This window comes from Triturus cristatus, chromosome 7 (genome assembly GCF_964204655.1).
Source record: "Triturus cristatus chromosome 7, aTriCri1.1, whole genome shotgun sequence".
NCBI lineage: Eukaryota > Metazoa > Chordata > Amphibia > Caudata > Salamandridae > Triturus > Triturus cristatus.
This window is the reverse complement of record NC_140590.1, coordinates 932,166,141-932,193,122: the sequence shown is the minus strand read 5'-3', so window position 1 is coordinate 932,193,122 and position 26,982 is coordinate 932,166,141. Positions and strand designations below refer to the sequence as shown.

At 48.5% G+C, this 26,982-nt stretch overlaps 1 protein-coding gene across 1 annotated transcript in view; it reads left to right on the top strand.

Moving 5' to 3' along the window:
- The window catches only part of HSPA9 (heat shock protein family A (Hsp70) member 9), a 369,556-nt gene that overhangs the window by 43,040 nt on the left and 299,534 nt on the right, over positions 1-26,982 (top strand). The window contains exons 3-4 of the mRNA XM_085617883.1: positions 24,510-24,597; positions 24,685-24,866. Coding sequence (XP_085474009.1) covers positions 24,510-24,597; positions 24,685-24,866 — 270 coding nt within the window. The remainder of the gene's footprint in view (positions 1-24,509; positions 24,598-24,684; positions 24,867-26,982) is intronic.

The following is a 26,982-nucleotide window of genomic DNA, read 5'->3' as shown; positions in this document are numbered from 1 at the left end:
GTGCCTTGGAACAATTCAAAGGAAGTAGAGTCCCTCTGTATATCACACATTACCTGCCGTTCAAGGTAGACCAGATGTGTTTGCAACTTACCATGCCCCTCTGCTGTTCACAAAAGTGATTGTGGTGCCTCCTGCCCATCTTTGGAGGTCGGCAAAACCAGTGTCCCCTTATCTCTGACTGCTGATGGCAGACTCACTGCAGTCCATCGCGGACCACCTTCAAACAGCGAACCTCTTGATATAATTTGGGTTCCCGAATAACAAGCCAAAGTTTTATCGGACTCCTTTGCAGAGACTTCCTTACATTGGAGCTTCCTGGATATTATACAGTTTATAGTCTTCTCTCTGTTTCAGTGAGTCCAGGGCTTTTGGGATATGAACCTGATATTTCAGGCCTAGTCCTAGATCTTGATGAGTAGCTCTGAGACTTCCTGACATTTTAGCTTCCTGCGTCTTCCTTGTTGACTATTCCATGTGGCATATGTGAGCTCTGCAGTGGAATCGAAGTTCCAGTGGGCCTAGCACCAATGAATCTATCACATTCTATTCAAATGTTGAAGAAGGCTGCACGTGACCTGCAGTGGTGGCTGCTCGTTCACAATTGGACCAGCGGCAGACACCTCTTCCTTCCATACCCAGAGCTGATGTTGGTGACAGACGTGTCGCTGTTTAGTCTCTACCTCCAGAACCCGAGGGCGCTGGACTCCGAAGGAAGCTCACTGTATTAACTTGCTTTTGTTACGATCAGTTTGCTTGTCCTTGAATGCCTTCCTACTCTCTATCGAAGTGAGGCTAGTTCAGTTTCTCACAGTGCAAAAGTGCTGTTTTGTTTTGTTTTATTATGGATAGGAAACTGGAGAAATTGTATTGTTTTTAGATATTGATGAGTAGCGGTTAAAACTAATTGTTGTAGATTTCTAAATGCTAATATGAGGGCGGGTAAAGTAGATTGGTAAAACTTGTTTATCGCAAAACTTTCAGTTTTTAATTATGATTTGTGCTTTTATGTATTACTTGTGTATATGATTTGCTTGTATTGGCTTTTTAAGCATGAGATCAAACTGTCAATAATTGAAACTTAAGTGCTGTGCACCTCTGGAATTGGTTGGAGCATTGGGGCCACCTCCTAATTGCAAACCACCTGGCAGAGCCCTTGAATGGATGAGCTCAGCATGCTGTCTGGTAGACTGCTATTGGCGACTACATCCTGAGGTGGCGCAGAGCATCCTCTGGCACTGGTGAGAACCCTGGCTAGATATTCTCACCACAGTCGAACGGGCAGTGCCAGTTTTGCATGTTGGCATTTCCACAAGAAGACCCACTTAGAGATGTGTTCTACCTGGTATGCCTCTCCTGCCCCAAGTTTTGAAAAAGATCAGGAATACCTGGGACTAAGTCAATCCAGTGCTCCGGGTTAGGCCAGGAGAGTGTGGTACCTGGAGCTTCTGAATAAGAGCTACTGTCCTCTGCTCAGGCTGCCTTATTGGAAGGACCTTCAGTTTTAGACATAGATCAGGTTTGTCAACCTAAATCTTTGAAATCTACTCCTGCTGCAGACGTGGAAATTGAACGGAAGCAGTTGATGGAGTTTGATCTGCTGCCAGAAGTGCTGGATGTCCTCTTAGCCGCCAGATGCCCTCCCACGAAGTCTATTTATGCCAGGTGATTGGACATGTTTGTAGCTTGGTGTGATAACGGCAAGATCGACCCTTTACAATCCAAACTTTAGATGTTCTTTTGTTTTCTTTGCTCCTGGGTTATTAAGGCCTTTTTACATGTGTCAGACCAACAGTCTTCATTTTAATCACCTGTTGTGATTAGGTTTATGAAAAGGCTTATCTGATAGACTTCTAGCTGCAGATTCCTTACCTTTTGAATTTCCCAATCGTGAGGCTGGATCCAAAACTTTTGAGTGAGCAGTATCCCGTGCATGTGCCGTCAGGTGGCTCCATTCAGTTCTGCGTGACGCCGTGAGCGTCTGTTATGATGACAGTTCTTTTCTTTCCGCGCCAGTGAAGTGCCGATCCGGTAAGAGCTACCCCTCTGTCTCTTTTTGACAGTTTTTTTTCTACTTTTTGTTGACTTTTTTTTTTTCTGGAAGTGTCAAGGATATCTTCTAGAAGGACAGGGTTCAAACTATGTGGTGCCTGTCAACACGCCATGTTGATTACCGACTGGGAGACGGTTGCGCAAGGGCTGCCACAGTTCCCAGAGGAGGCCCAGGCCGTACTCTACCTTGCAGTGAAGGACGGAAGAGATGCAGCAAAATTCGCCATTAGGTGTGGTCTTTACACGACTGACTTGCTGGGCAGGGCATTTTCTTCGACAGTGGCCTTACAGAGCCACGCCTGGTTGAGAACATCTGGCTTTTCGGGCGATGTTCAGGCTAATTTGATGGACATGCCTTTTGACGGATCTGGTCTTTTTGAAGAGAAGGCGTACTCTGCCTTGGAGCACTTCAAGGACTGTCGTGCTATGGCCAGATCCTTGGGCCTCTCGGTAACCTCGAGTGCCAGTCTAGCTTTCATCACTTATGTGGCAACGGAAGGGGTTTCCAGCCGCAATGCACAGTCTCATTCGATTAACTGTCTTCATTTGAATCACCTGTTGTGATTAGGTCCATAAAAAGGCTTGACACACTTTCCTTCCTAAACACTTTGTGAAGCTTGAGTGGTCTTAAATTGGTCTTCCAAGTTTTTCATGTACATTGACTTCCAGCAGATGCATAGCTGCTCATTGTGTCTCTTGACATTGGAGACCATCTTCCTCATTGCTTTTATTTCAGTTCATTACATGAGAGCTTCAGGCACTTTTGTTGCATCCACCCTGTGCCACATTTTTCCAGACATGCTGGTGTTGAGAACTTCCGTGACCTTGCCTGAAATTGTGACTCCCTTCCATGTTGAGCAATCTGTCATCCTTCGTATGTTCTTTTCTCCTCCTGATCCATCGTAAGAGGAAGAGAGGCTTTATCGGCTGCTCCCCATATGGGGCTTGAAGCCTTTATATTGAACGTTTAAGGAACCATATGGCCAATCAACTGTGTTTTGGGTTTTCCGGGTCAAAAGAAGACAAGGCCGTGCAAAGGAGTACCCCTTCGAGGTGGATAGACCCCTGCATTAAGATATGCTATTCAGTTGTCAACAAGCAGCCCCTCGGCGGTGTGAGGGACCATTCTATGAGAGCTAAGGTTGCAACCTTTGCTTTCGCACTAAGTGCTTGTCCTTGACATCAGCCAATGTGCGAAGTGGGTGTCCGTGTTTACGCTCACAAAGCTCTGCTGCCTTTTAACAGCCAGTTCTGACTGGAAGGACATTTTGCCTGCTCAGTCCTGCAAGACTTGTCATGTCCTTTAGGCTAGTCCTGTCATGCATACCTCCTATTCACATGCACTGTCCTATCCATACGACAACGATTCCAAACAGGTGATCTTTTACCTAGTAGCTTGCTCCTGCCTCTTCGACACCAGGCTCTTAGCATTCTATCATCATCCCTGTACCTGATGTACATAAACATGTCCCCAGGCACGGCAGAATTATTCTGTATAAGGGTCACTACTTTTTTCATCCTTTTCCAACAGCCAGCTGTGCATGATCACATTTGTTAAGAAAAGCATTTATGATTGTTTTCAACACATTTATGATTGTTTTCAACACATTTATGATTGTTTTCAACACATTTATGATTGTTTTCAACACATTTATGATTGTTTTCAAAACATATCAATTCCAGAAAAAACCCTGGCGTGACCACTTTAATATAAAAGACCCTCACTCCCCCCCCCCCCCCCCCCCCGACAAAAATAGAGGAGCATTCCTATAAAAGACCCTCACTCCCCCTCCCCCCCCGACAAATTAGAGGAGAATTCCTTCCAAGCTGAGACAGGGGTCCTGCATGCTGATTTTTCGACAAGCAGCGGCCTGACATCCCTTGCGGGGTGTCATCCTCGAGACCGAGACAGGGTCCTTGTTCTCAACCAGCAGGTGAGGGAGCAGGTTTATTCCTGGGGATTTCTTGGCTGTAAATACCTACACATATGCATGCTACATGCACAGGTCTAGGATGGGTATATTTAGGCAAATTACTTAGGGTGCACACTTTAGGAATATGCAAGAGCTACTATTTTTGTCTGAACTGCTTATGTTCATTTTATTAGCACTATGGTAGGAAAGTATCTGCTATTTACCATATGGATACTTGCCATATCGTTTGTACTGCTTATGTTAATTTTATTAGCACTATGGTAGGAAAGTATCTGCTATTTACCATATGGATACTTGACATATCGTTTGTATGCTTCTATCTCCTGATTGTCGCAACATATACATTTTACACAGGTCTGACGCTTGAGCAATAAATACTTATTGAAAAACATCCTAATCGCCATCTTGTGTATTTCCTGACAGTAAGCAAGCACGAGTGACTGAGCGAAAAGTACTGTACTGTTTTCCACGATCCCGAAGGGATCAAGGTGGTCCTGTTCAGTGGTTGACAGAAACAACGTACACCACTGTAAGATACAGGGGGGTGTTAGTGGCACTGTAGAGCTAGCTGGTCTAACAGCTGACATATCCTGTGTGCGAAAAAACACAAATAGCACATTTAGCCCCCCCCCCGCCTCCCCCTCCTTCGGGTCCTGTTCCATTTGCAACAACGTTGACCTGGGCCCTAATGCTAGCAAAGAAAATGCACCCATGTTCTTTAGGTCTCACGCCTAGCGTTGCACTGCTCGTGCAGCGCGAGACCTCTTGTACAGGGTTCTGAAAGCTGACCACTCGCTCGTGCATGTCATCAGGCTTTCCCCGGCTGCCATTGGGTTTCGCGTGTTATATTTAACAAAAAAAAAGCCCACAATTGGGCAAAGGCGGGCGCATGTCCCACCTTTGCTTCGCCCATTCCCGTCTGTGTCTAGCACACGCAGCAGCGCGCGTTCGCTGCGCTCCCTCGCCCCCGCTCCTCTGTGGTGCACGCGCACCACTGGTTTGTTTTGCTTGTTTTAATCTGTTTCCGCAGTCGACAAACTGCTTTCATGTGAAAAAAGCGAACTTTCTCGCTGAACCTAATTTTCTAAATCCGTCAAAATTAGGAGCGTCTGATAAGCAAACCACGACCGCAGAGTTGTGTTGAAGATGACAATTATTCGAACCATTCCGGTCGGACTGGTAGTGTCTAGAAGCGCTTCAGCTAGCTGTTTTGCCATATGGGAGTCCCCTCACTCACTGAACACGCTGTCTGCTTAGCCTTGTAAACAAGAGAATCGTATTGTTCACGAAGTGCTTTGAAGTGAAGAGAGTTTGCATGTAAAACGTACATTCATCAATGCCAATGTGTACTGGGGCAGCTGGTCTGCCACCGTCTGCAGCCACCAAGCTGGCAGCGCTACCCTGAGGCAATATCCGCCTCTCCACCCGGACAAGAGCTGGTGCGCACCAGGGCGCAGGGCACCACGCAGCCTCCAGCCACACTCTTCACACATCCTTGTACAGACCTGCTCCGTGGGTCCGCCGCGGCTCTCTCTCACGCCAGCCTCCTTCTCTGCCTCACGGGCTCCTGCGGTGAAGGAAGTTGTTTTGAAGTGTGGCCGTGCGGCGGTGGTGATTTCTCTCGGTGCCAGGCGCGCAGACAAGTGTGTCTCTCCCTCGGCCGCACCGGCTGCAAACTTTCATCCAATGTGCACGAGGTGCAAGTGACACCTCGCCCGGCTGGCGGGCGGCAAACCCTGGCCTGGATCCCTCGGTCTGCTGCGCTTCCACTTTCTGTTCCAGCTCCCGACCTGCAGGGCCGGTTGGTCAGCATGTTTCTTTTGCATTCTGGTACTCGTAGTCCAATGTATACAATTCAGGATTACGAATACCAGAATACATCTTCACGGAATGTGTGACTGTTTAATGGGTTCTGAAAACTTCAGAGCTCTAGAGTGCACATTTCTTGATTAGGGCTGGCATGGCGTGCAACTTCTTTTTGTCTGATTTCTGAGCAGAGCAGGTTTGAGTGTTGGTTTGGGTTGGAAGGAAGCAGCAGGGTAAGAAAGATCTAATTGTGGCACATGTGGGCTCCTCACAACAGATAGTGTGCCTCTGTAGGGTGGCATTGGCAGGAGCATAGACAGTGGCTGTCAGAGAGGGTGACAAGTGCTTGAATGTCACAGCGCATTGAAGACCTCCAGGCAGTCCGGTAGGCTACAGCAGCAGGACACACGGATGAGTCGGAACACTCCTAGTCACCTGAATCCTGCCAAGTGGAGGCATGGCCAGCACATAAGCAGACACTTTATGCCACCATCAGTGCCTGCCCGTGCATCAGTCCATACCATACCCCACATCTAAACCTACAGATGCCTGTGGCGTAACACAAAATTATGCCCCCCTTTTTGAATGTGCTGAGGGGCCCCATATATCACAAATATTCATTGACCATGGTCGATTGGGGCGCCCTGCTTGATTAGGGGGCCACTCTGCACCACAGGGGTTGCAGAGGCTTGTGTTATACCTGTGATAGAGGCTCGTATGTGGCTTTAGGGCAGGCTGAAGATGCGAGATAACAATTGCTTAACAAAGTTATAAATAATTTCCGTGCTTTCTTGTCTACAAGCAGCAGATTCCTTAAAATCGGATTTCTGAAACCATGAATCGGGAGACGAAAGACTAGGTCTCAAATTGGGAGTCTTCCGCTTGAATCAGGAGGGTTGGCATGTATGCCAAGATAATGTCAGTGCACTGAACAGTAGTTACTCCTTAGGCTCCACTCTGTTCGAGGACCCTATGAGGCAGGATCAGCCTTTTCTTCCTAAAAAGCAGGGCTGGTTAGAGAAGCATCCGCGTTCACAGGGTCAACAGCAGAGGGGTAGGTAGAGCCTTTAAGACCTCCTCTAGATAAACTTCCACCCAATATGTCTGCTTTTTTATGTGCATTTATTTATATATACAATTTTATAAATAACGCAGACTCCACCCAATTAGACTTCAGAGCACAGCAAAGCCAGACAGTGAAAGCAAGTCAGGAAAAACAAGCATTTGCAATGCAATAGGTCTCGCATTTGTGAGAGTTTGAGCTATTGGCATTGTAAATGACAATACCTTTTATTTATGTGTTTTGAAAACCTGAAAGTGGTGTGCAAATAAGCACTTTGGGCCTCATTTATGAGGTTTTGCCGTAGGGAAGCGCAGCAAGCCTTCCTGCTGCGCTTCCCTACGGCAAAAGAAAAGGGTAGGAATGCGCCGTATCTATAAGATACGGCGCATTCCTGTCCTTTTCCCCTGGCGTAAGCTTTTGGTACTGCCTCAGATGTACGATTTCTCGTTAATCTGGGGCAGTGTCATAATGCCATGGATGTTGCTGGGAACGTCCCCAGCAACACCCAATGCATGCCCCTTTAACGCAGAACACTGCATTAAAGGGACTGATATTTATCAGGCAGCATTAAGTCAAAAAAGTGACTCCGTGCTGTCTGATAAATATCACGCTTCTGCGCCACGGAACGTCACAAAGAGACGTTCCGATGGCGCAAGGGGCCTCCTAAATGAGGCCCTTTGTACTTGTAGTCCTTGCTTATGACAAGCAAGTCTGGCAGTAAACGAGGCGCAGATACTGCCAGCCTTGGTTCTCGTAAGCAACGACTATAAGTAGAAAAGTGCGTGTTTACGACCGCTTGCAAGTTTTTAAAACGCATGCATAAAAGGCATTGACATTTTCAATGCCAATAGCTCAAACTCTCACAAATGCGCGAGACCTATTGCATTGCAAATGCTTATTTTCATAGTAAGACTGTCATAGCTGGGGCTCAGAGCCCACTCAGAGGGTGGAGAGGAGGGCTCCTGAGCTGTGAAATAGCCGAGAACTTTAGAAGAAACATGCCTTCTCATCAAGGTGCCTGCTACCTGAAATGTGTGCAGTGGTTAATCACCAAACATAAAGGCTGCTTTGGAGCCAATGTAGCTTTTAATTATTGCAGTCACTCGGCTTCATGGTGTCAAAATATTTATTATGTTTGAGATGTACTATAAGCATTGCACCTTTTTAATGGATACATATAAAATATTTACACTAGATATAGTCTGAATGCTTATCACTAAAATGTGTTTTTCTTTTAAGCACTTGTTGTGAGAAAGTGCCCTCTTTCTGCATGGTATGCCCCCACTTTTTGCTGAATTGCGGTTGTTCTTTGACGGAGTGTGCCCTGGGCTCCTGCTAATCAGGTACCCAGGGCCTATGTTCCTTCCCTAAAATTGCATTGAAGCCTAAACCCAATTTGCATCTCTGGCCACTTGTCAGCCCCAGGTAAATGGTACCACAGGTACCCAGGGCACTGTGACCAGAGAAGACCTCTAAGGGCTGCAACATTTATTGTGCCACCCTTAGAGGTCCTGTACCCTGACACACACACTGCTTTTGCAGGCTGCATGTCTTTGTGCAGAACAAAGTGAAGAGTCGACATGGCACACATCCCTGTGTGCCATGCCCACAAATCACTGCCATGGCATCGATCAGTCACCCCTCTAGCTGGGTGCCCTATGCCAGTGGTGATGGTACAGGTGCAATGTGCCCAAATCCCAACAGTGCCCAAGTCCATTCCTGGGCACAGTAAGTGCAGTGCTGCCATTAAGAGTATATGGTGCTAGGAGTTTGTCATTACGAACTCCACAGCACCATAATGGCTACACCGAAAACTGGGAAGTTTGGTATCAAACTTCTCAGCACATTAAATCCACACTGATGTCAGTGTGGGATTTAATGTAAAATGTACGACAGAGGGCATCTTGGAGATGCCCCCTGAAACTCTACCAACTTCAAGTGACCTGACTGAGTGGCTGCTTAGGCTGCCACAAACAGACATGATTCTGGACCCCTGGGTCGAGAGCTTGCTGCTCTCGGGGGACTGAAACAATGCACATCCTGGGACGAGGTGCCAAGCCTCCTCCCTCAGGATGGGCAGTGTCCACGAAGGGAAAGCTTCAAAGGCATGTCGCCTTTGTGAGCCTCCCCAGACCATTTGCTGCTTTCAGCAACTGGTCCCCACTGGTTCTACCCCCCACTTTTGGCGGGAGAGCCGGTGGGAAAAACAAGTGAGGGAAAGGGGTGTGCCCACCTCTGCCAACTCCACCGCTCAGGTGGGGGAGGCGAGGCGAATCACAACTGAGTCCCCGCCATCTTGAGGATGTACCCACCCCAGGGAAGGGACCCATTGGTCCCTGTCCTTTACCTACCTGCAACGCCCCTAAATCTAGTATTTAGGGTTGTAAGAAAGTGGCTCTGTATATACTGTTCCCAAATAGGTACAGTGTGCACATAGTTCACAGTCCCCAGAGGTTTGGCAGAGGCTAAAGTTAGATATAACCTTACTCTCTAAAGTGGTAGCCTGGTCGAACTGTAAGGCAGTATCAGAGGACAGTGTAAAGCATTTGTTGTACACACTCAGTCAGGAAATGGTCTCACACACTCATGAACTGAACTCTAGGCCAGTGGTTTGTATATAAAGATATATGCTTGTTTTATTTTAGAACCAACAATAGGTATCAAAATATACTTTCTCAGAATGAGATGCTTTAGATAAATACTTTCAATAGGCAATAGACTTTTGAATGCAATAGATAGTTGTTGCAATAGGCAACACAATTTCAAACACAATATAACCTTGAGCTCAATGGGAATTTCTAGTTAAATGCAATTGATTACTTTTTAGATTACTTTTCTTACCACAGGACTGGATCCTAGACATCTCCTGTAAACAGTTGAATAAAAACGTTTTGGTTACAGTTGTGATTTTTAAGGAATATTATTGTATTTTAAAAGTTGACACTTAAACTTTTTCACATATAATCACCAATGTTATTCTATGGGAGGAAATTCACATAGCAGGTAAGTAGGGTTATTGTTACTTTTTCTAACTCCGTGTTGGATTCTGGATCCAGCACAGTAAACAGTTGAAAGAATGCGTTTTTGTTATACAGGTGATTTTTAACGAATATTTGTAAGTTTGCAAAATCGACACTTGGAATAATTTCTGGCAAAAACCAGGCAATGTTATCCTATGGAGGAAAATCAAGTTAGCGGTAAGTACGGTTGTAATTACTTTGCAGGGTCAGTGCTGGGCACCAAGATCCAGCACTGGGATCTCTCCTGATAGCAGGTGAGTAAATTCGTTTTCGTTATTCGGCTGATTTAAGATGAATATTTTAAAGTTTCAAAACTCGACACTTAGAAGAATTTTCAAGTGAAACCAGTCAATGTTTCCCAATGGAAGAAGAGTTATTGGCTTTTGGGTATGTACTCGACTGGCAGGGTTAAGGTTCTGGGCATAGACTCGGGGATCTCCCAGGGTCAGGTAGGTACAGTTGTTACACCCTCAGCGGCACAGGGGCAGCCGGGTGCAGAGTGAGTTAGGCCCAATGTTATCCTATGGGAGGCAGGGGGCCCTTGGTTGGTGGCTGCTGGCTAGCAGGCCACGCGGCTGTGGTAGCTGGGCTCCTGGTCACTTACTCCGGGCAAGTGGGGAAGTAGATTAGATTAGAGTAGAGGTTGTACTGCCAGGGGCACTCTGGCGGCTGGGTGCAGTGTGCTTTTGAGCCGTCTGGCGCTCAATGGATTTCAGTGGAGAAGCTCCAGGAGGAACAAAGGCTGCAAGCTCGGACGAAGATTCTAAAGGTGCGACCACCACTTTGAGAGATAAGTTGGGTAGTTGGAGGATAGGTAGGCACCCAGGAGTTGGGCACAGGGGGCCGCAGGGCACCGGGTGCAGGGGTGTCTTTTCGCGTCGGGAAAGCTTACCCTCAGCTGGTCGCGGTTGGAGGGGGTTCTGAGGCTGCAGGCGTCGGGAGCGTCGAGGTGGGTCCTTGGGTGCTGGATTCGGGGTCACAGTCGCCGGGGGGACGTCCTTGTGGTCTTTGCACCCGCCAAGCCCGGCATGTGCCGGAGTGGACAGAGTGTGCAGGAGTCGCGGTTCCTGGCTGATGCCAGGGGCTTTTTACTTGCTTTGAGCAGTACCACTGCTTGTGGGGGTCCCAGTTAGTCACAAGGCAGCCAGGTCCTCTGGGGTTTTTGAGGTTGCTGACCACTGAAGACGCCGGGGTTTAGAAGGAGCAGGTTTGAGGGTCGACAGGCCTGTAGGGCTGGGGCCAAAGCAGTTGGTGTCTTCCTCTTGTTAGCAGCTGCACGGCAGGTCTTCTTGTTTCTTGATCTTCTTGCTTCTTTCGGAATCTGGATCTGAGGAAGGAAGGTTCAGGGTGCCCCTAGATACTAAATTTTACTCTTTAGAAATCGCACGAATAACCAAAACGTATTTACGTACCTGTTTGCAGGAAATGTCCCAGTGCTGAATCTAGGTATCCAGCACTGAGTTAGAAAAGTAACGGAAAAAGTAACTTGCATGTAATTTACTGAAAAAGCCTATTCATTTCAATGTACGTATTTGCTAAGTATTGCAATCTACTGCATCCCCTGTAAATCAAACAAAGTACAATTCCTATTGTATTTTCAAACTGTTCTACAATCAGCAACTTATTTCTGTAAAGTATTTAATGCTTACCTGTGCCAGGCTTGCCCGGTTCTAAAAATAAAACAGTATATTTTTTATACAAAAACAATTGGTCGAGAGTTCAGTCCTTGAGTGTGTCAATTAATTTGCTGACTGAGTGTACATCAAATGCTTAACCCTGTCCTCTGATACTGCCTTACTGCTCGACCACTCGACCACAAATAAAGAGTACGGTTCTATCTAACTTTAACCTCTACCTACTTCTGGGGACACCTGGACTATACACACTATACCTCATTTTGGTGTAGTGTATATAGAGCCAGTTTCCTACACTGGTTTCTTCTTAAACAGAATTTTGCAGCGGCCTAGTTTATACAGTGTAATACATTTTTTAAATGAGGGTCTTATGTCTGTATCAATTGTGGTGTTCGTGCCACCATGTGGTGTGTGAAAATGCATATTATCCAAGAATGTCATATCACAGATTTGAACAGTGGGAGTGGGGCTCCCCAGAATGAAGACAAAGTAAGTTAAGGGGGGGGGTTAACTGTTAGTGACACGCTGCTGCGTCACACTGCATCTGGTACCGATGCACATGTATGTTGCGTGCGTGAGTAATGTGTGTGTATATAAGCTAGCTCGCTAACTTGGAGGTAGAGATCTGCCCTAGATATACATCTGATTATGTAGGGATGAAGGAGTATTCCCAAATATGATGCTACAACAGTCCGCTCCCCTTCCCCCACGGTAGAATCCACAGGGACTGTGTCTACTTTATGCAAATCCGCTAGAATAGCCTCCCAACTGTCGGCCAGGGGGAATTTGCAAAGGCCCAGTAAGTCTTCCGTACGCAAGGCGACGCTCTCCGCTCTTGCCCAGTTCAGCAAAGAGCGGTGTCACCATACTGCATGTAGAGCCGCCGGTGATCTCCACCGTTTGGTAATTAGATGTTTAGCGGTTGCTAGGCCCAAGTCCAAGAATCTGGAAGTGACTCTATATTTCCTGCCTCTATTGAATAGATGTAAGAGAGAGACCCCCCACTGGAAAGGGATGTCGCTGGCAGTCCAGCGGGCAAGGGTGGCAGCCACCTCAATCCAGTATCCATTGAGAGCGGGCAGTGCCACAGCATGTGTGGGACGTCTGCGTCAGTAATGACATCTAGGGCAAGTAGAGTCCGTGCGGTGAAAGTACTCATTAATTGTGGCTGGGGTAAGGTATGCTTGGTGAAAGATAAACTGAACTTTGCGAAAGCACTCATTGCGAGGTATTTGAGGGGTGCTTTCCAGGGTAGCTGTCCATTCTGTATCGGTTAAAGGACGTCCCAAGTCTTCCTCCCAATGTAGTCTTAAGGGGCCTAGTGAAACTGCAGCATGCTGACGGCGAGATGGTGCGAACCACCGAATCAGGTGACCCCTTTCACCCATTATGTGTAAGTATTGAATCGTGCGGTGCACGGGAGGCTCTATGGACTGGTTACCCCATCTCGCCGAGAGAGTTGCAGTGAAAGTGCGGTGCGGTGCAGTAAGAAATAACTCGAATGGAAACCCTCCTCCGAGACAAGCTTGGTGTATGGGATAAGGATACTGTCCCTGAAGAGATCCCCAGTGTCCCGAATGCCAGCTGTGTCCCAATTATGTAGCTCTGCTGCTGTGGTAATCTATTGGTCCCTCGGTGTCCCCAAGAGGAATAGAGGAGGCGTATGGCTTTGTTGAGCGGGTGATCAATGGGCTTATACAGCAACATTTATGGGCCACAGAGTAACTGGGAGTCTTTGTCCCTGGGCTTCACACATGGATTGAACAGATGTAAGAGGGTGAGATGTGATCTAGGTGAGCTTAGAGTGGCCATGTCTGAGAGATGACAGGATGCCAGCCACCTGGCAATCCATTGCAATTGAGCGGCCAAATAATTATGTTCAAAGTTAGGAACGGTGAGGCCACCCTGCCCGCCGGGTCGGTAATGCTTTTTAATGGAAACTGTTTGAACTAATTGTTTTTTCAAATTTGTTGAAGGTGGGAGGAATGTAGAGAAGTAGGTTTGTAAAGTCCTAGAGAAGCCGAGTAAGTATCACCATTTTAGTGAGTGCGACTGCCAGAAATGGACAGTGGGAGAGTACTTCAAAAGGTAATTTGGGACTGGATAGCGGTTGTTGCTTTATTGATGAGGCCATCAAAAAGGTCTGTTTTGTTACGGTAAATGCTGTTACTGAAATAGCGGAAGGTGTCAACACACCATTCCACTGGGGCACCGCTCTGAGTATCCCGGGTCTGTGGTGGTCACGGAGTAGTGGAAGAGGGAGGACTTCAATGAGTTGACATGCAGTCGGGATACATTGGCAAACGATGACCGCGCCCGAGCCAGCGTGGAGCAATGGAGTGGAGATCTCTCACATATAGCAGAATGTCGTCTGCGTAAAGAGATTGTGTGCATGTCATCCCCAAGGAGAATTCCCATATCAACTCTGGTACGGACATATTCAGCGAGTGGTTCCACTGCTAAGGAGAAAAGAAGAGGGAATAAGGGGCAGCCCTGTCTGGTCCAACAACCCACTGCTATGGGTTCAGACATGTGAGGACCTGTTTTTACACGAATAGTTGGGTGTTTGTAAAGTAGTCTGACCACACCAATAAAGAAGGTCCCAATGCCAAATCTGGGTGAAGCTGCCAAAAGATAATCCCACTCAAGAGAGTAGAGGTCTAAAACTAGGCAACACAGCGAGGCCATTGCAGCGGGGCATATACCGCCACTTTGAAATAGCGTCGAAGATTGAGGGAGATGTTATGGGTAGGGACAAATCCATTCTGGTCTGGATGGACCAGGGTGGGAGTGCAGGGCATGAGTTGATATGCTAGAATCTTCGTCAGAAATGTACAATCTGCTTAAAATCACTAAGGGCCTGTAGGATGCCAGGGCTGTGGGATCCTTGCCTGTTTCAATAAAGAGAGTACATTGGCTGTACATATGGAGGGCAGCAGCAAGGAATTATCTATCGCAGAGCTATAAAGGGCATGCAGGTGCGGGATAAGTATCCGCATATGGCTTAAACTCTGCAGGAATCACGTCCGGTCCTGGCGCCTTCCCCGACACCAATGATAATAGTGCCTCCCGCACCTCATCAACTGATATAGGGGAGTCCAACGCCAGCTGCTTGTAAAGGGATAACATGGGCAATTCTGCTGAGTCCAAAAAGGTGCATATCTGCTGGGAGTTCCCATGCATATTGGATGCATAGAGAGTAGAATAATGGCAAGTCATGGCTGCGTGAATGTCAAGTTGAGTGCATCGCAAATATCCCAAATTATCTCGTATGGTATGAATTGGACGTTGAGGATGATCCTGTCGTATTAGGTAAGTAGTTTACCTGCCCTGTTCAATGTGGTGTGCGCGTGCTGAATGAGCTAAGAAATTGTGACAGTGTAACCTGTCCAAGAGTTCAACCCCATCTGCCTGCATTGCGTCTAATCGTGATTTAGTCTGAGAGTGGGTGACTGAAATGGATTAGTAACAGTTTTTGTTCAAGAGCACCCAGGGAAGCATCCAGCTGTTTGCGATTGTTCCGTGTTAGGCCTAAGCAATGTCCGACGTTTTGTTCAAAATAGTCTAGCAGTGCCGTTCCCAAGGATCTGCGAAAGGCTTGATCTTCAAGCGCAGCTGGTTGCATCCACCAGGTAGGGATCTGAGGGGGCTCCAATCCTGGCTAATCGTCATGAGCTGGGGGTTATGATCTGAATGTTGGCGACCAGGATATTCGGTATCCTCGATTAAGGAAAGCAGTGCTGATGAGGCCAGTATGCGATGCAGCTGCACATGCAGGTTGTGGACGGGTGAGTAGAAGGAGTATATACAGGTGCCCGGATTACGTACGCGCCCGACATTGTACAGGGACCAGTGCCGGAGCCAATTGCACAGAGCTTGTGCATTAGATGATGCTGCAGTGCGTGTAAGGGGTTGGAAAGAACGGTCTAGTGAGACATCAAGAACTGAATTGGTCTCGACCCAGGAGCCATGGGATGTCGCTCCAGCGAGATGATACAAAAGATAGGCTGGAAAGAAAGGTGCTCTGCTCAACTTAGGAGGCATAAATTGAACCAAGTAAGAGAGGCTGCCCATTAAGTTTACCCCTATGGAATACATAGCGACCCTCTGTGTCAATCTCCACCTCATCCATCCCCGCCTTCACCCAGATCAATGTGCCCCTTGCCAGGGAAAAGTTAGTACTGTACACCTGTCCCCGCCAGCGGTGTTGCAACCGAGCAGTTTCAAGGATTGTCAAATGTGTTTCGTGGAGTAGGGCAACGCCAGTGATTCTACGCTGTATATACGCGTATATGGAATATCTACGCGAGGGCCTGTGAATACCTCTTACGTTCCAGGTGATATTAACGCGGGTCATGATGGAGGGTTGTAGTGGTGGGACTCAGTCAGCAGAGCAGTCATTGAATATAAGAGCTCATGGCGTGGCAGCGAGTCTCTAGGAATAACAAACTATTCAGGGAAAACCAAAAATTCAAGTCTAAGTTGTGGAAGTGCATGAAAGGGAACTCCCAACAGGAGTTGACCCAAACAGATGTGCCGTACCATGGCAACTAATGCTCAAACAGACTTTGAATCTGGAAAGGGCAGGTGAGTGCGAAGCTAAGTCGTGTAGCATATCCCCAGGGTAGATAACACTGAGAGAAGAGGAGAGTGTTATCGTGTGTGCATGTTGTAGTGTGGACACATGTATTAAATCATCAGATCGCGGGTAGGTAATCTACTGGCTTATTACTTAATGGGGAGTATGCCGGTTAAGTTAGTGATACAAAGCTTACTCGGACGGTCAGATGAGAATGTCCGAGGTCTTGCAAGTGACAACAGGGAAGCTAGTGAGTCTGCAGACCATGCCGGTAAGGAGTCAACGTCCCCTCCGGACTTGGACGTGGAAGCTGATGGCGATCTCGTGTTATGAAGAGCAGCCGCCACGTGTAGCGCCTCCTGACGTTCGGTCAAAATCTGTTCCGGGGCAATAATTGGTGGAGTAGGTCTGCATTTTCCTCTACCCCTACTGTGTCCGCGCCTGCCCCGTCTGGAAGTTGAACAATCAGGCGGTCTAGATAACATGGCCAATCCAGTCTCCTTCAGCCAGTCCCAAGCGTCGGATAGCGAGTCACAAAAGCGGGAGGATCCATTCCTTACCACCCGCAGCCGAGCCTGGAACAGCAAAAAATAGCGCAGATTAAGTTCCCGCAGCTGGTGCTTCAGAGCACCAAAGGAGGCTCGTCGCTTTTGTACCTGGGCAGTGTAGTCCGTGAAGAACAGGACTGTAGCGTTCTGAACTGTGGGCCCCAGATGTTCCCTGATTTCCCTCAGTATTGTGCCTCTGTCTCTGAAGTTCAATAACATGAATAGAAATGGTTGTAGACTAGCTCCAGGAGGAGGTCTGAGAGTAGTAACTCCGTGTGCACGTTCCACCACAAATTGGGGGGAAAGAGCACCCGGTGAAAGCAGCTCTCAGCCAGTTCTCCCCATAACCTACCAGGTCCTGCCCCTCTGTTCCTTCGGTGAGGCTAATCACTCACACATTGTTACGGCGCTAACAGCCTTCTCCGTCGTCCAGTTTATCTTCAAGGGTACACTCATGGTCCAGCAAATTCTGCAGGGTAGTAGTGTGATTGCGAGTTTTGGGTTGCAGGTCTGAAAGTGCAAGTTCAGTTTCGTGCACTTGATCAGTTCGTATCTGATCAGCTCTCAAAAGTGTAAAGTCTGATAGTACTTTGTCTATCCTAGTATCGAGAGATGTGCGTGTCTGGTCTAGTGCTGAGCCATTCTTCACTGGTGCTAGGGAATGCGATAGGTAAGGGAGGGGAAAGACAGGGGGGAAAGTGAGGGGAGGGATAACGTTGCAACCATATGCCTGTGCAGGCCACCGGGCAGAATGCTAAGTGCTTCCCTGCTGTCAGTGCATAATATATTGTCTCCTATTGCCTGCTGGTCATCCTCTTCGGATGCACCTGCTGGTGCCTCTGAGCAGTCTCATTCTCCACGGCAGCTAGGACATAGTCTAGCTTAGCTGATAGATCGGAGCGTTGAGGTTCTGGGGGCCTCTCTGTTCTGGAGGGCGAGCCCCTCCCCAGTGTCATGAGGCCCCACCACCTGGTGGGCAGCAGATCGAAGGCGACGCATGGCTAGTTGTTGTGCATTGGGCATACCCGGTGTGGTGCACTGCGTCGCAGTGGCTCAAAGGGATGTCAGATGATCCGTTGAATGTGAGGGGGGGAGGGTCCTGTCCGAGCCCAAGTCAGTAGTATGTATGTATGGTGTGGAGTGGAGTGGATGATATTTTCGGGTTCCAAATGGCAGGCCGGGTCTCGGTGGAGATACCCGCGAACTACCGGATGGGCGCCCGGTCAGACACTGCCCAAACTATGGCGAGGAATAACTCACAGGTGACCGCCAGCAGAAGAAGCCACACCTCCGGTGAAGGTAATCAGCCCCCCTTAGTCGATATCAGTCTCCCGGCACCCGTTGCGAAGGGACACCAGAGGGACAGGGCAGCGCGCCTGTAGATGTGGCAGGTCGAGCGCTAGTGGCCTGGTCAATCCACATGTCTTAATGAAATCCAGTATGAAGAATAGAAGGGTGATGCCTGGCACTGGTTCGGTCCCCGATCTGCCCTCATACAAGCAGATCCAGAAGGTCTTCCATGCTGCTCCCAGAGCAAACCCGGAGTCTATCCAGAGCGCGGAAGAGGGGGGGCGAACAACCCAGGCCTGATATGACCCTTGTGTCGTCCCCTCACCTCTGTGTTCTCTGGAGCATTTCGGCCAAAGGTGGGATGAAGGCCTCCTCCTACATGAGCGCCTCACCCTGTCTTTTGAAGGGGTTTCCACTGAACTCTGTTAGCGCAGAGCGGGTGATATTTCCCGGCTCCAAAGGCAAGCTGCGCCTCAGAGAGCCCCCGGGTACCACCGAGTGAGCGCCCGGTCCGGCACCGCCCAGGCGGAGAATAACCCACTGGTGGCTACGAGCAGTCCACTTGTTGCAGTAGAATCCAATATAGAGGGTAGAAGGGTGAGGCCTGGAAAAGATTCGATCTCCGAGTAGCCCCCATGCAGGCGGACCCAGAAGGTCTTCCACAGCAAACCCAGAGTCTCTCAAGAGGGCTGAGGGAAAGGGGAGGAACAACCTGGGCCTGATTTAAAAACCCTTGTGTCTTCTCCCCGTCTGTGTATCCTGGAGCGTGGCAGTCAAAAGGGCCACCTCCTCCGGTATCACCTCGCCCAGCCTTGCAGAAAGGCGTCCCCTGAACTCTGCTAGCGCTGCATTGGTGGGGGTGGCTAGGCCCGATTTTCCCCCCCCCCGGAAGGCTACCAAAGTCTAGGCTGACTCGGGACCACAGAGTTGCTGGCCGTGGTTCTACCATGATCGGAGCAGGTCGGGGTGTCTTCCCCGTCACTTGACAGGCCGCACATGACCAGACAGTGGCTTCCACAAGTTCGTCCATCAGCGGGAACCACACCTTGGTTCGGAGTCTGGACTTAGTCTTGACGATGCCCTGATGTCCGACGTGTGCCAGATGGACAACCTGCTCGGTTAACGACGTCTGGATTCCAGCCTGTGTCCTCTTAGGAGGCACCCAGTGTTATCTTCAGTCAGCTCGTCTGACGTGGTGTAGGCTGTCCATGATCCGTTGTGCGTTGGCCGTCAAACCTCTCCATTCTTCCTTGGCTTTGTGCCAGTTGCCACTCTGTAGAGCCGCTCTGGCTCGTTATAGGCATTTCTTTGCTGGTGGCCTCACGGAGGCTCTCCATGGAAAGGGGAATCGGACAGGAGCAAGCAGTGACGTACCTAACATTCTTCCGTGTCGGCCACGTCCTCCATTTCTCAGACCGTGGCAGCTGGGGGATGTCAAGATAAGTAGTCAGCCGGATTCCGAGAGCCGGGCTGATACTCCACTTTGCAATTGTAATTTTGGAGCTGCAACATCCACTTCTCGATCCGAGGCAGAGGCTTAGTTGAGGTCCCCGAGAAGAGTGCTACTAGTGGCTTGTGGTCCGTGAGTTCTACTAGTGGCTTGTGGTCCGTTGCTACCGCAAACGGGGGCCCAGTCCTCCTGGCTCTGTCTCTGCAACAGCACTGCCACTAGGCCCATGGAGCCCGCATTCACTGCAACCAGCGTTAGTTTTCTGGGATCAAAGAATGCGATTGTGGTGGCTTCAGACAGGGCCTCTTTGATTTCCTCGAACGCCTTGGCTTGGTCAGGACCCCATTTCCAGGGGGTGGACTCCTTGGTAAGCTCTCTCAATGGTAGGGTCAAGTTGGCAAGATCCCGGGTGAACCTCCCGCAGTAGTTCACCATACCGAGGAAGCTGCGGACCTCGGTGACATTGGTGGGGGCGACGGTATCCTTTATGTCTCTGACCTTTTCGGGGTCAGGGTTGACTCCGTCCCTGTAAAACGTGTAACCAAAGAACTGTAGCTTCCTTCGTCGCAACTCACATTTCTCCCTGTGTAGGGTGAGGCCCGCCTCCCGCAATCGTCTGAGTACCTGCGTGAGGCGAGTGTTATGTTCTGCAATGAGTTCCTGTATGATGTTTTGGAACACATCAGTCGCGCTGGACACTCCGAAGCTTAATCGGGTGTATCTCCGGAGCCCCACATGTGTCAAAGGTTGTGATGGTGCGAGACGCCTCATCTAGCACTAACTGATGGTATCCGGACCTTAGATTTAATTTGGAAAACCAGCAGGCTCCGGCCATTTCCCCGATGAGATAGTCTATCGTGGGGGTGATGTGGCGTTCTCTCTTGATGGCGACGTTGGGAAGCCTCATATCAACACAAATTCTCACCGCGCCCGGCTGTTTGGGCTTTCGGGTGACAACGATCGGGGACAACCACGGGGTGGGGCCCATCACTTTCTGGATTACACCAGTGGCCTCCAACTTCTTGAGCTCTTCTTCGACCAGGGGACGCAGGTGGAAGGCTATCCGCCGGTGCCGCAGGGCCAGTGGTTGGACGATGGGGTCAATGTGGAGGTGTATCTCTTTCCCCTTGAACCTTCCGATCCCTTGAAATACTTCTGCAAATTCAGTTAGGAGATGTTGGACGGACTCCTGGTGGACCCCAAAGTCTAACGTCACTACTCCCAGGTCCTCGGCGGCTCTGCACCCCAAGAGCATTCCTTGACCATCTTCGGTAACGTAAACGCTGGTGGTGATGGATTGGGCACCATGTGATATGGACGTTCGGAATCGTCCTCGTATCTTCAGAGGTGTGTCCTGACCGTAAGCGAACACGGTGATGGTCGAGGGGTATAGAACTGGCATTGGATCCATGGTACGGTGTAGGGGTCGACGCCATGATGATAGTGGCGCCGGTGTCGACCACTGCCTTGACGTCTTGAGACCCCACTTGGATGCTGTACTGGGGCAAGCGTCGCACCTTCCAGGTTGTGTGCAGATCATGTGGACTTTGTACACCACCCGCTCTTTCTCTTCGTCGTCCATATCACTGGGTCCTCTTTCACCTTCGGGCAGGGCATTTACCAATTGGCGGGGTTTGCGGTATCTCTTGGATCTGCAGACTTTCTTGAAGTGGTTAAACCGTCCGCACCCTGAGCATCTCTTGCCTTTGGCAGGACACTCAGCCGCTGGATGAGGTGAGCCTCCACAATATCCGCAGGTTTTGGGTTGCCCTGATGTGGATGTCCCGGGTCCCTTCTTTACCCACCTCGTCGTGGGTTTGGTCGTTACGGCGTTCACTGGCTCGGCCTTCACAGGTACTTGGAGGGCTGCTACCATATGTGCTGCCCGCGCTTCCGACAATTCTTTGGTCCGCCCCAGGGTCAGTATGTCCGCGAGGGGCTTACTGGATTCTTCAAGTATCCGTTACCGGAGTTTGGTAGAAGCGCAACCTTGAATTATCTGTCCCCTAATCTCTTTAATCGGGGAAACCACATGTGGACGCTAGGTTTTTAAGCCTGGCGTGGTACGTGTCTAGCAATTCTTCTGGGAGCTGGCGCGCTTGCCTGAATATAAACCTTTCATAATCTTGATTGGCCATGGGTTCAAAATGTCCATTGAGGGAGTTTATCAGTGTGTGGTGGTTCTTGGGCGTGGCTTCTACTATAGTCTTAGCGATGTTATGGATGTCTTTGCCCCCCCAAATGTAACAGCATTGCTTTTTTCTGGTCCTTATGGACCGTAGTGGCCTCAAAGAATGAGTAGGCAATCCACCCAGTCCTTCCATTTGGGTGCCAGCGATGAGGGTGACCCCTCAACGATGAAGGGCTCTATGGGGGGTATCGTGGCCATGGTCGCCGCCTTAACTGATGACTACGTTGTTTGCCGGGCCTCCCACGAAGGTTTACTGTCCCTCTTGGATATGGTTTTCCCTGGAGCGTGTGTTTTTTTTTGTTTTTTTTTTTTGTTTTTTTTTTTGCCAATGCTTAGTGGATTCACTCCGCTTGCCGGGGTTCCCAGCACTCAGTTCAGCCACTGCTGGCTGCGTACCTTTTCTTAGATGGGCCGGGGCATGGGCTTGCTCTCTTATATTTTTGTGTTTTTTGTGGGGTCTCCACCCCTCTTGCAGGTGTTCTCCCTCCACCCAGACTCTGCTGTGTGGCTCAAGGGTGTTGGACTCTCTCTTATCCCCCTCCTGTTTGTCAGTCCTGCCCTGATTCCAGAGGGGTCCAGGGGGCCTGATGCCTCTGTGTGCAGCCTGTTCACTTGAAATTAGGGCCTGCAGCACGTGGCCGGTAGGCCAGAGCCTCCTGTGTAACTCGCGATGAGTAGGGAGAGGGGCAGCGCTACTTCTTCTCACCTCCAAGGCTCGCGCCGGTGAACACGCGCCTCCTTGCTCGTCGCGCCGAGTTGTAGGCGCTCCAGGGGGTCACACCGCCTTCGGGGACAACAGCGTGCACACGCCGGGGCATGAGCGCCGCGAGCCGATGGCAGAGCTTGCGGCCGCCACACCAGCGAGGGCACGCCCACCCTCGTCGCCAGTTATTGTGTTGCCGGGGCAGCAGCGCGACCGGCAACAGGTGTGCTAGGATTGCGGTATCACGGGCCGTGGGGGAAATAATTACACGGGAGCCGAGTGGTGTGCTTTACTAGTTGCGACGTAGTAGCCCCTACTGGTTTACGTACGTGCGCGACCCACTTTATTAATTAAGGGTCACATGACCACCACGTTGTGCGCCTGTTGGGTCACAGGCGCAACACTACAGTAGGATCAGGCGTTTCCTTCCAGCTGCGAGGGCTTCTTGGAGCAGCTGACCGGTCCAGGGCCGGCACCAGTCAGTAGATCTCTCAGCACTGCTCCGGCGTTGGACTGAGGCTTCGTGTAGTTATCCCCCGCAGCGGGTCACAGGCTAGGTAGGGTCAGCTGCTTCTGGTGGTGTTCCAGCTGGACTTTGTTCAGCGGGGTAGTCAGTACGCCCGGTCCGCGCAGCTCCCCCATGTGGTCCCAGCCTCGCACTGCCAGCCTCGGCTGGCGTAGCGCCCGATGTATTGATAGGGGGTTGTGGGGGAGTCCGATTATAGTACCCGGCCTGGGGAGCTTTGTCAGTGTGGGCCAGGCCGTGAGACCCTACATGGGGAAGGCCGCCCCCGGGTCTCGTAGATTTCAGCATTCCTGCAGCCTCCGGGAGTTCGCTATCGGGAGCAGCAAGAGTTAGGCAATGCCCACAGTGCCTGGTGTACCATCCAGATATAATTAGCATGTCGATGTTTAGGATAAACGGGGTATAGGGCATGAAGCGGACTTAAGATTCATCCAGCATCTTACTCATCTATCCACTCCCCCAGCCAACTGAGGTTTCATAAGATAAAACCGTACATTTCCCTTTGATTAGTTTAGCTTGCATTTATTTTTCATTTGAGGTGTGTGCATGTTTATATATTCAGTTACCTGAATGTGTAAAATGCAGAATCTTTTTTCTTTTTAGCCATGTCTTTAACATTGACTTCACACTCAATGACCCTGCCCCATATCACTCAGTAGTGCTCATTAGTATCCTCTTTCATTTTCCTGCTTTCAAAGTTTTCGGGTGTTTGTGATTAGTTATTGAACACAAGGAATATATAACATTTATAGGTGCTGCTTTCTTGTATTGCTGTGCAGTATTGCAGTAACATTCATATGATGTATGATGTGATTTGTAGGCATTTAATCGTCATTTCTACTGTAAATATAGTTAGACATAGAGACTTTCAAAGTGCTATTTACAAAAACTCAAATTTCTGACTGAACATTCACATCGTTATTGCAACTATGACAACATTGTTGTACTGTACCTAGCCTCAACCCTAAGCCTAATTGGTGTGTTGAATGGGACCAGCTTGTGATCTGACCATGATTGGGTAATGGGTGTACCAGGTGTTAAACTCGAACGGTTAGTGCAAATCCCGTCAAGGGTATGTCCTCCTTAAATGGGTCGGATTTTCTATTAGTTGCGGTAGACCTAATATTTTTAAGATCTCTTGCGGGCATTAGCTTAACAGTGAAGCTACCCGTAATCTTTGCCACCTGAGGCACTTTTTCAAATATAAAGTTAAAAAATGGTTTGGTGTGGCTAGTTCCCTCAACACAAACTAAACCTAGGGTGATGCCTGGATTATTTGCAGTTGGTACCAAGCATCTGTTCTGCATAGTGTTTCTATACAAAGGGACATACCACATTTTTATTTTTACTTTACTAAGCATTATGCTTGTTTAATTGGAGCAGTAGCCAACACCGTAATGAGAGAGACTTTTATTAGAGGAATTATGCTGATTTTTTTGGGAACAATTGTGATAACGTTTGGTTTTGAACATATTGTGTGTTTTGTGAGGATATGGAAATTCTATTTAAAAAAATGTTTTCTCCACAAATCAACCTATTTTTTTCATTTAAGAAAGTGGCAGTGAAGCTTATTATTTTCCCAGATTTTAGAGAACCTAATCCTGCTAGACATTGCAGTGTCTTTTCCACTGATATTTGTAAATATTCTCTGGATTATGTATGTTAGAGTTTTGACATCTCTGAGCTTATTTTTAATTTGTTTTTTTATTTTAACAGCTCTGAAGCAATAAAGGGTGCTGTGATTGGTATTGATTTGGGCACTACCAACTCCTGTGTTGCAGTGATGGAAGGAAAACAAGCAAAGGTAACTTCAAGTTATTGCTTGCCTTGTTTTGCCCTTGTTTGCTAAAGCACTTTTCAGGACTAATTTTGTCCTCCATCCCCTATTCAGGTATTAGAAAATGCCGAAGGTGCCAGAACTACCCCGTCTGTTGTAGCTTTTTCAGCAGATGGTGAGCGTTTGGTGGGAATGCCGGCAAAACGACAGGCAGTGACTAACCCCAAAAATACATTCTATGCTACAAAACGCCTAATAGGGCGACGATTTGATGACGCTGAAGTACAAAAAGATCTGTAAGTAAAGACACCATCACCTATTCATTCTAGAATATATTGCATTATGCGAAGAAGCTTTTTAAAAAAAAAAAATTTTGGATAGTGCACCCTAGTACACTTACTCCTAGCTCTGCAGGCACTACTATAGTAGTATTTGTGCATACGTTACAATAATAGGTGAGGCAAAAGATGAAACTGAGAAGGATAGCTATAGTAAACGTCTGCATAGGGACACTTTTAATTTAGAATGTTATCAAATAAAAGTAGCAAACTGGTAGTTATAATGGCCGCGGCTCATTACAGCACCTAAAATAGTGCATTCAAGCTGAAGAATATTTAACAAATGGAGTGCATACACAGGTGCCATCTTTTGAGTTTTAATTTTGTCATCTGCTCACCCTGGCAGCACATTCATTCTTTAAATTCTTCAGCTTTGTAGTCCAGATGGCTTTCTTTTCTGAAAATGAATACAATATATGAAAGCGTGCCACTCTTCTAATATTTTTTTTTTATTGCAGAAGTGTAGGAACCTTGCTCTCTATATACTATACCAAAGTGAGGTATAGTGTGCATAGTGTAGTGGATTCCTAGCATATAGCAGAGGGTAAAGTAGCTTACTCTCTTTTGTGGTAGTGTGGGTGAACAGTCAGGCTTATCAGAGGGTAGTTTTAAGTATTTATTTTTCACACTCAGGCAAGAAATGATGTCACACTCAGACTGAATCCAGAGCAATTGTTTAAATAAAGTTGTTACTTTGTTATTTAATTACTTGAACCCAGAATGTATTAGATGCACGTAAGTGATGCCTTCAAAGCAGTAATACTTTTCAAAATACGATGGGTACTGGTTTTGTAGAACAATACAAGTTACTTTGCAGTGTGAAACGTGTTGTAAACTCTTTAGAATATGTGAAATTACTTCAGGTTACTTTATAGTTACTTTTCAGTTACTCTTCTAGCTTGATGCAAAACTGATAACAGTTTAGGCAGTGCAGTACATCAGTAAGCAGGACAAATCCTTTGTAGACACGAAGTTGCAATACAAGGCAGAGTCAACACTTAGAACATTTTTCGGAGAAAGGCCACACCATGCAATCCAATGGGAAAAACGAAGGTAGCAATTGCAGGTAAGTAAAACGACTTTGTGTGGTCCTTTTGTGGGTAGAACAAAGTTTCCCCAATGTTAAATTCTGCACCCAAGGTGCACCACCAGCGGCACTAGGGAGGGTGCAGAGAGCAGGTTTGCCAAAGCTAGTCAAAGGGGACTAGGGACACATCGGGTGGAGGCTGCTCATGGGCAGGCCAATGCCAAGCTAGGATGAAGATCTCTTGAGGTTTAGGTGAGGACAAAGTAGGACTCAAGGCACCACCAACTGCTTTAGGGGCATCCGGGTGCAGAGTGCTTACGCTGCGTCGGAGGCCCAATGCTTTTTAATGGAAATTTTTAAAAGCCTGGGCTGCAGCCGTCTGTCAGCAAGCCAACAGCCTGGTTAGTAACTTCGTATGCATGTGTATGTCTTGACACCTTTGGAACTGGTCAAAAGGACACAGGGCCTGAGGCTGCAGGGGTGTCTGTCAGGTTTTCTCCTTACTGGAAGGTCGCGGTTGGGGGGGGGGGGGGGGGGGGGGGTTGGGTTGTCGTGAAAAGGCAGCAGGAGTGTACACTGGACCTTGGAGGGGACACCCTCGATTTGGAGGTCAGGACCGCTGGGGGACCACTTCAGGACCAGTAGGTCCTCTGGACATGGGTCTTGGACGGCGGTTGCAGAAGCCAGTCCTGGAGCAGAGTTCCTTGGTTTGGCAGGTTCTTGATCTTCTTTTGTGGACAGGCGCGCTGTTCTCTGGAGTCTTGAGTCTTTATTGAAGGAGGTGATCAGTCCTCACCGAGTCTGGAGGTAACTGTACCCCTGGTAACTAGGGCAAGGAGACTCAAGAGAGGGTCCCTAGGAGCTGCAGCATGTATTGTCAGCCTAAGGGAATCCTCAGTGCCAACCTGAAAACTGCCATTGCAGGCTGCGTGTCACTCCTGTGTGCCATCCTTACAGACACTTCATGCAGTATAGGTTAGTCACCACTACAGAAGGCCATATCTGGATGAGCAGATAGGCCCCTGTGATATCCAAGTCGATTTTTAG